Source organism: Argentina silus, assembly GCF_951799395.1.
Source record: "Argentina silus genome assembly, chromosome: 20".
NCBI classification, from domain to species: domain Eukaryota; kingdom Metazoa; phylum Chordata; class Actinopteri; order Argentiniformes; family Argentinidae; genus Argentina; species Argentina silus.
Window position 1 is genome coordinate 15,602,823 of NC_139674.1, and position 10,000 is coordinate 15,612,822.

At 47.0% G+C, this 10,000-nt stretch overlaps 1 protein-coding gene across 1 annotated transcript in view; it reads left to right on the forward strand.

Annotated features, from left to right (window-relative positions):
* Positions 1–3,552, forward strand: part of nrcama (neuronal cell adhesion molecule a) — a gene marked incomplete at its 5' end in the record, with an annotated part of 16,380 nt that extends 12,828 nt beyond the window's left edge. Inside the window, one exon of the mRNA XM_083691927.1 lies at positions 3,209–3,552. Coding sequence (XP_083548053.1) covers positions 3,209–3,443 — 235 coding nt within the window. The 3' untranslated portion in view covers positions 3,444–3,552. The remainder of the gene's footprint in view (positions 1–3,208) is intronic.
* Between the last annotated feature and the right edge of the window lie 6,448 nt (positions 3,553–10,000).

Genomic DNA, 10,000 nt, shown 5'->3' on the forward strand with positions numbered 1-10,000 from the left:
TCCATCTCTCTCTGTTTAACCACAACACGACCTTCTCTGTCCATCTCTCTGTGTTTAACCACAACACGACCTTCTCTGTCCATCTCTCTGTGTTTAACCACAACACGACCTTCTCTGTCCATCTCTCTCTGTTTAACCACAACACGACCTTCTCTGTCCATCTCTCTGTGTTTAACCACAACACGACCTTCTCTGTCCATCTCTCTGTGTTTAACCACAACACGACCTTCTCTATCCATCTCTCTCTGTTTAACCACAACACAACCTTCTCTGTCCATCTCTCTGTGTTTAACCACAACACAACCTTCTCTGTCCATCTCTCTCTGTTTAACCACAACACGACCTTCTCTGTCCATCTCTCTGTGTTTAACCACAACACGACCTTCTCTGTCCATCTCTCTGTGTTTAACCACAACACAACCTTCTCTGTCCATCTCTCTCTGTTTAACCACAACACGACCTTCTCTGTCCATCTCTCTCTGTTTAACCACAACACGACCTTCTCTGTCCATCTCTCTGTGTTTAACCACAACACGACCTTCTCTGTCCATCTCTCTGTGTTTAACCACAACACGACCTTCTCTGTCCATCTCTCTGTGTTTAACCACAACACGACCTTCTCTGTCCATCTCTCTGTGTTTAACCACAACACGACCTTCTCTGTCCATCTCTCTGTGTTTAACCACAACACGACCTTCTCTGTCCATCTCTCTCTGTTTAACCACAACACGACCTTCTCTGTCCATCTCTCTGTGTTTAACCACAACACAACCTTCTCTGTCCATCTCTCTCTGTTTAACCACAACACAACCTTCTCTGTTCATCTCTCTCTGTTTAACCACAACACAACCTTCTCTATCCATCTCTCTGTGTTTAACCACAACACGACCTTCTCTGTTCATCTCTCTGTGTTTAACCACACTACCTACTCACCAGAAATCAGATTTTTGTAATAACTTTACCCAACTTTTTCCATATCAATGTGTATGTTGGGACTGTTGTATTTTCGTATTATGTTAGAAACAGTCATTTTGTTATTGTTCAGAAGTGGCATCCAGGTCCTCTGCTGTGTTTCAGTGTTGATATGTATAACAAACAGGGGAGGCCGGTGGAGGTAGAAATCGGAGGACGGGCTCATTGTAATGCATGGAACGGAATGAGGAATGGTGTCAAACACACGTGTTGGAATGGAATGAGGATTACATGTGTTTGAAACCATTCCTAATTCCGTTCCATGCATGACGATGAGCCCGTCCTCCAATTTCTACCTCCTCCAGCCTCCCCTGATAACAAACATTGACTGTCTCCTGCCACGTCATTCTGAGTCTGTCTTGTGTCATTTAATGGTCATTGTTATGATGCTGGACTCAATATTATAGCACTTCAGTGTGATTGGATGACTTCGTACATCAAACATGCTTTAAAGGGATAGTTCACTATTGTACACCTTGTTGTAAGATGGTTCCTTGCCCTGAAAATAATCTATGGGCCAGGATAAACTGTCATCCATGGTTCAGTGTAGTTTGAATTGCCACGACTAGCTTCAGCTAAGTTTAGCCACCGTTAACAAAAAACACAATGGGAGTGATAGAAGGCAAGTAGTTCAAAATTATAACTATTAATTACTCCTCAAATTAACTTTCTGACTTCATTTTGAGTAGTTGGAAGTTACTTTGAGGTGATTTGGCCTCCCACTGTTTCACTAGGTCTACTAGATTACTTTTCCTGGGTGTTGAACCGTCTGACTGTAAGATGTAAAACAGTGAACTATCCCTTTAACTGTTTGACGCCAGGCTCAGACAGGCTACGTGTGTTTCTCATTCAGCCCTTCCCATGTGTCCCTCCTCCCTCCATGTTGCTCTGTCTCTGGGGGAATGTACCTTTAGGGCCCTGGAAAGGTAAGATGGCCGCTGCTAGCAACTGCAGCCTAGCATGCTAACTACGGCTGGGCCAGGTCTGTGTCTGTTTGCCCTAGAACTGCACCTAAAGGAAGGGTTGGGGCGGGGGGTGGGGGGGTGTGGGGGGAGGGGGGGGGGCCTTGACCCACCAGCATCAATACCGAAGGTTCACACTAACAAGCCACTAAAACCAGCAGCTATCTACAGCAGTAGAGGCTGGTGGGGGTGGAAATCGGAGGACGGGCTCATTGTAATGCACGGAAAGGAATCAGGAATGGTGTTTGATACCATTCCTAATTCCGTTCCGTGCATTACATCGAGCCCGTCCTCCGATTTCTACCCCCACCAGCCTCCCCCTGACGTCAGAATGACCTGCATCTGCGTCTGGCTTTGATTACTTTGCCTTCAATCTGTTGTTTTCTTTTTGGGTAGAAACTTGCATACAATTACAACCCCCCACACACCTCCCCCACCCCCCCGTTGGATTGTGAGGTGTGTCATTGTCACTTCGGTTCCAAATATCACCTGGGGAGTTTGTCTGTACAACATATTCCAGCCAGGGCAACCTGCCATTCCCTGGAAATAATTTGTGATAGGACGAGATTTATCATGACACATTTTATTATGTATTTAATTAGTATTAAATAAGAGAACTGTGTTTTACATGTTTCAACACAGATACTAGCAAGCTGAGCTCCCTGATTCAGTTTCAGTTTCAGCTTCAGTTTCAGTCAGGGGAGGCTGGTGGAGGTAGAAATCGGAGGACGGGATTGATACCATAACTCATTCCATTCCATGCAAAACAATGAGCCTGTCCTCCGATTTCTACCTCCACCAGCCTCCCCTGGTTTGAATATACTCCCAAGTTTTTCCTTTTTTTAGTTTTGACTCAACAAAAAGGGCAAGACCCTGTTTGTGCATTTTGGGCAAATCTGTCTCTCACCTGCATGTAGATGCGATGGAGAGCACAATGCCTTCCCTTGGTTATGACATCACACAGGACAGTATCAGACGTACCATTCCATATTCCATCCCATGCATTACAATGAGCCCGTCCTCCAATTTCTACTTCCACCAGCCTCCCCTGATGCAGAGGGGTTGAGCGGCACGTGCGGTAGACCCGGTGGACACCAACCCTGAATCAGGAGTGTTAGTGCTTGTCTGGAACAGAGCCAGGCTTGGTGACCACTGCTCTACAGAAGATGTATCTTTTCCTTTTTTAATAACATCTCCTATCTCCCCCTCCCTCCCTCCCTCCCTCACCTCCCTCAACTCCCTCAACTCCCTCCTCCCTCCACGCCGCCCCCTAGTGACACGGAGGACCACAAGCCTCTGAAGGGCAGCCGGACGCCGTCCAACGGCACGGTGAAGCGGGACGACAGCGACGACAGCCTGGTGGACTACGGCGAGGGCGGCGACGGGCAGTTCAACGAGGACGGCTCCTTCATCGGCCAGTACAGCGGCAAGAAGGAGAAGGACACGCACGAGGGGAACGAGAGCTCCGAGGCGCCGTCGCCCGTCAACGCCATGAACTCCTTCGTCTAGTTGCCCGCGGCGACGGCCCGACGTCACGTCGCGAGCGGGTGGCGGTCGTCGCGGTGGCGGTTACCGTGGTGCGGTCGCTACGGGGATTGTGTCACCGTGGCTGCTACTGACCCCCCCCCCCCAAAACCCCCCTCCCCCTCCCCCGTCGTCACCATGGCTGCAACTACTGTCAAGCGTTCATCACCACATGCTGCCCCCCCCACCCCACCCCCCAACTAGCCCCGCCCGTAGCCCCGCCCCCCTAGCCCCTCCCACCCTTCTATGGCACTGTGACCTCCTCTCATCACTCTCACAATGACCTCACAACCTGACAACAAACAACCTGACAACAAACAAACAAACAAACAAACCAATAAACAAACAAACAAACAAACAAACCAATAAACAAACAAACAAACAAACAAACCAATAAACAAACAAACAAACAAACAAACAAAAACACACTACTCGACAGCCCCATACCCATTTGAAGAAGAAGAAGAAGAAGAAGAGGAGGATGAATGAACGAGGGATGTGGGCAGAGAGAGAGAGAGAGAGAGAGAGAGAGAGAGAGAGAGAGAGGGAGAGGGAGAGGGAGGAGAAAGCAATATGGAGAAGCTGGAGGAATGACTGTCCTGTAGCTTGTGTAGCTGACTGGGTTCCAGACAGAGCAGGAGAGGAGAAGAGAGGAGGGCATGTGTGTTTGAATGCCACCACTAACCTTTAGCTAACATATACAGTATATGCATAACATGATATATTAACATATATATATATATTTTCTCAACATTCATGACATGACCCACTGGCCGTGAAACACACTGTACATTGACTCCTGTGAGACATACATACATACGTACATACATACATACATACATACATACATACATACACACATACATACAGTACCATTCAAAAGTTTGGACACACCTTCTCATTCAATGGTTTTATTCTTTTCTACATTGTAGATTAATATTGAAGACATCAAAACTATGAAGGAACACATATTGAATTATGTAGTAAACAGAAAAGTGTTAAACAAACCAGAATATGTTTCATATTTTAGATTCTTCAAAGTAGCCGCCTTTTGCTTTGATGACAGCTTTGCACACTCTTGGCAAGGTGTGTCCAAACTTTTGACTGGTACTGTATATACATACATACATACACACACACACACACACACACACACACACACACACAGTACATTATGCTTCTGTATACTGCATGGAATTGCTGATATTCTGTCACACATTTTTACCACACGGCGAATCTAACCTAGTCCAGCGTGTCAGCGAGTCACGTGACCTCAGCGACGCCACGCCACGCCACGCCACAACTAAACAGACTGGTTCTGCCTTTTACCCTCCGTTCACCTTAACCGTCAAAAGTGTTATATCGGTATTATACGACCAAAAAACGGATAAACCACGTCACCACGTCTGAAAGGCTATTAATTTTACGTCTTTTTTGCGAGACAAGGAGGTGTTTGTATATATTCTGTAATCGCAGAACAGATCATTCTATTGACCGGGCATCGGAGATGTGAGTTTCTACGGTTCGCCCAGAGGACACCCCTCAGTACAGCACTCTGGCCCCCTGGAGACTCCAGCTATCCCCCACTCACGTCTTATGGTTTTTTGAAGGTTGTAGTTTGGTTGTTTCTTGGTCACCAAACGTACCCTCTTGTTGCAGTCGCACTGTCTGTCGAGGTGGTCGCGCGGCCGTCGCCATGGTTTCACCCCCTCATGCATGGCTGTGCTGTAGTCGTTGTCTCTCTGACGTTGGAACATGGGTTAACCAACGTTTCCTCCCTGACCTTCACCCAACATCTGTTCAGTCAAACACCACTTCCACACTCCTGCCTTGTGTGCCGAACACACAGAGATAGAGAGAGAGAGAGAGGGAGGGAGAGTGGGGGAGAGAGAGGGAGAGAAAGAGGGAGGGAGAGGGAGAGAACCGGTAAGCGATGTATGTTCTTTAGCTAGTTCTCTGGATACGGGTGGTCTGCGGTTTAAGGAACCCCTCAGCACGGTTAATAGTGCCTTTGTAGAGAACAGCGTTCTAGATTCATACCTACAGCGTTCTAGAATCATACCTACAGCGTTCTAGATTCATACATCGTTCTAGATTCATACCTACAGCGTTCTAGATTCATACATCGTTCTAGATTCATACCTACAGCGCTCTAGATTCATACCTACAGCGTTCTAGATTCATACATCGTTCTAGAATCATACCTACAGCGTTCTAGAATAATACATCCTTCTAGAATCACACCTACAGCGTTCTAGATTCTACCCTGCAGTGTTCTAGATTCTAACCTACATCCCCTTCATACACAGAACATAGAACATAGAACATAGAACACACGTGGTTCCAATGTTGCTGGTGTGTATGTAGAGACAGAACAAGAGAGGTGGTTCAGAGAGTAACCCTGACCGAGGCTCCCCGAGATAACGCTGAGGCTTTAGGTCGCTGGGCTAAGGCAGTGTTGTGGGGGTGGAGAACACCCAGGTTGGAATCCCCGATGGCCGCATCAGCACAGAGAGATGACTAACCTAAAGAGATTCATAAAACACCACAGGAGAAGACGAAGCACACCCTCACCTCCCTCTCCTCAGAACATCCAGTCACACACACACACACACACACACACACACACAGAGGAGGGGTTAGCTGTGTACCAGCAACACTAATCTACTGCCAATACGACCAGACCTCGCCCAAACACACACACGTCAAACACACACGGCCAACACACACACGTCAAACACACACGGCCAACACTGGAGGTGCGCTGGGTTTCGTTGGCCTGAGTCTGGGACGATGGAACCGGTGAGATGGGTGAGCGCTGTTCCTTAGAACCGGGTCCCAGAAACCCAAACGGCACGCTGAACCAAGCACACCTCGGATACAGTGGTTGTCACGGCGAGCGTCTGGCGCGTGTGTTTGAGCCGGGTCTGTAATCTACTCCTGGGGATACTGCCATGCATTATGGGAAGTACCGGTAGCACAACACAGCTGACATGAAGGGGTCGGGAGGAACGGAATGCAATTGAATGTTTGGAAACAAGTTGTTTTTACCTATTCATATGAATGAAATGTTGCTTGTTCCGTTTGAAAATGCAATTTGGTCTCCGTGCTGGTGATAGGTTTCTGCATTTAAACTTATATATGTGTATGATGATGTCACATGTTTTTTGCTGTTTCGCAACCGAAATTTCAGTGTGTACTACACGTGACCCAGCACCCAGTGGGTTTGATAATCGAAAAGAATGAGGTGTGTGTGTGTGTGTGTGTGTGTGTGTGTGTGTGCGTGTGTGTGCATGAGTGTGTGTGTGTGTGTGTGTGTGTGTGTGTGTGTGTGTGTGTGTGTGTGTGTGTGTGTGTGTGTGTGTGTGTGATGTGTTCTATTGCTTTCTATCTTCAGTGATGAGCACAGTCTTGGCAGAAACACTCTTCCTTCGTCTCAAAGGAGGAGAAACGTCTAGATCTTAACAGTTCCAGATTTCCATGATTTGGTTTTTCATAACTTGCATCAAGTTTTTAGTTTCAAATGTGTCTGCTTTGTGTGTGTAGATATTTTGTTGTAATTTGTAAATAGAGCTTGAATTGACTGTGAACTTGTCGTGTCGGGGGGGGGGGAGGGAGCGAGAGGAGAGGAGAGGAGGAGGAGGAGAGGAGAGTTTGATCTGTTACACCTACGACTGCGTCACATGAGTGGGAGGGGCTTGCTTTCCGAGAGTGCCATAGTTTGGGACGAGACCTTTACAGTTTTCACTCTTTCATTTGCTGTGAACTTTCTTTTTTGTTTTTGAACTGGTCAGGTAACTTTGCTAACATTGGGGGGTGGGGGGGGTAAGGTTTTAAGGAGGGTGGGGGAGGGGGGGGGGGTATAAGGAGATCTAACTGGGTCTGAGCTTGAGCTCACCTGTCACCTGTGTCTGTCTCTGACAGTTCATGCACCTTTTTCTGTATAAAAAAAAGGATAAAAAAAAACTCAATAAAAATGAATCGATATGCAGTTCAGTTCCACCGGAACCTTCAGAGAGACGGACGGACAGACGGATGGACAGGGCGGAGTGTGATGATCACCCTGGCAACCTATTGTAGTGACTGGTGAATATAGGATATAATATATAATATGATATAGTATGACATTCTGGTTAATGTTGAAGCTACATGAAAAGCATGAAAGGCTGTCAAATGGTTTACTCTATGATATAATATTGCAAAAATATTTTGTATTTTAAAATGAAAAAATAAAATAAATGTTTGTTTCAGGATTTCACTTCAGACTGATTTCTTTCGTGTCTGTTTTTTCGAGATGGCCCCACGTTGAGGAAAGGGTTCAGATTCCGGGTTCTTTCCCTGGGACACCCTTTTGAGTTCCATGTGGAACACTTGGAAGGATTCCATGTAAGGGTTCTACATGGAACATGGAACCCAAAAAGGGTTCCATTCCATTCCAGGGGTTCTACATGGAACCCAAAATGGATCCAAAAGGGTTCTGAAGAACCCTTTTAGCTTCTGGGTATCCAGTAGCTTTCTTCTTCTTCTCAGAGAGCAGGTTAACCACACACTGATGGAAACCCCCCCCTGTGCATCACTGATGGTGGCCAACAGGTAGATGGCAACATGTATTGTATGAACCTGATGCTGCAGGTAACTGATGCTTTGTCCTTTGTTTGTTTCCCTCTCTGTCCCTCTCCTCTCATCGAGTCTGGGGATTACATTCTACAGCCTCTGGGATTGGATGGTGTGTGTGTGCGTGTGCGTGTGCGTGTGCGTGTGCGTGTGTGTGTGTGTGTGTGTGTGTGTGCGCGTGTGCGTGTGCGTGTGTGTGTGTGAGAGAGAGAGAGAGAGAGAGAGAGAGAGAGAGGATCAACAAGCTAAAGCTTAACAACACCAGCCCCCCACCCCCCACCCCCCAGGCCCCCTAAAGCCCCCCTGATCCCCCTCCTCTGTCTCATCCCTGACCCTTGACTGACAGCCTATCACCTGACGTTCCATTGACACAGCAGTCAACGACTGAAGCTCAAAAGCCACCTTTGGTGACTGTTTCATTAATAATGACCATGAATGAATGAACGAATGTGAATATTAAATGTCTCATTTAAAATGCATGACACGTGGGCCAAAAGAGAGTATCAAATCCGACACTTAATCTGAATGTACTGTTCATGTAAATGGACAAAAATAAAACCACAAACATGAGATGATTTGTCCGTGTGAGAGCCATTTGGACCGATGGGTTACAGACAGGTTTATTTTGGGATTATTGTCGGCTTTGCAGTCGCAGGACCAGGACCAGCATCCTCCATCCTCCACTCCATCCCCCCTTCTCGTCCAATCGCGTTCAAGCATGGGCTTCCTAGCTCCTCCCCCGCGGTGTCAGTCATCCGCTCTCCTCCAATAGAAAAGTTCAGACGCGCGGACGGGATGCTGCTCGAGCTTGGCTGCGGGACATTGCGGTTCTGATCCAGGTGTTCTATGCGGAGAACCTTCTGAAACGTTCTGGAACGTTCTGTCGTTCTGTTCATCAGGTAAGGCCGCCTATGCATGCAGAACAGTCTCTCTAGAATACTTTTGCGATCGCTGTGAGGAGAGGGGAAGGGGGGATGCTGAAAGATAAGCGGACCGCCGGGAAGCGTGGTTTAGAAGTACCGCAATGCAGAACAGAGGATTACCGAGTTCGGTGGTACCGTCGCGATTGTCGTACGTGGTCACCGTAGTCGCGGCGAACCGCAAACGGTGCGCATTTACTTTGAGCGACAGTTGACGCCTTATTTTTCGTTTGACATGTCACGCGTCTGTCTCTTATTATAACTACATCTATTGACAAATTAATTTCGACAGCATAACTCATAAAAGTTGTTTGTAGGAGCTTATATGGACATTTCTGTGTGCGGAGAGCACCACACACCACTGGTTCTTGGATAGCATTGTAGAGACGCAAGGTGACACTGCGGGATGAGTCAAGGGCGCAGCGTGTTGGGTGGCCCTGCCCGTTGGGTGCCCAGATGATTGGGCAACACCTAACATCTCTGGCCCTTGTTGTAACGGCCTCCCTGCCCTTCCCTGGGCGTGTCCCGTTAGGGTGTAAGTCCTGGTTAAAGCTTGCTGTCCAGTTGCGCCAATACATTGCACATTTACAATCTCTCACACTCACACACACACACACACACACACACACACACACACACACACACACATGAACTCACACACTTACATACTACTCACACTTCCAATGTTGAGTTTCTGCTGCTATTACTATGCCAAAGTATTATTATTATTATTATTATTATTGCATTGTTGATTGTTGCGTTGTTGAGGAGTTGCTTGCCCAGAAGCATTTCATTGCACTGTATCTAGTATATTGTGTACGTGACAAATACAATTTGATTTGATTTGATTATGACACTACAATCGACTCTAGCCGTCACTTCAGTGATGTCAGTTCTACTCCAGATGGCAGGAGGCAAAACAATTAACAAACTGATCACCAATGTAGGGTTAGAGGTCAGGAATTAGCCTATCCCTGATTCCCTGATTTCATTTTCATTCAATGACAC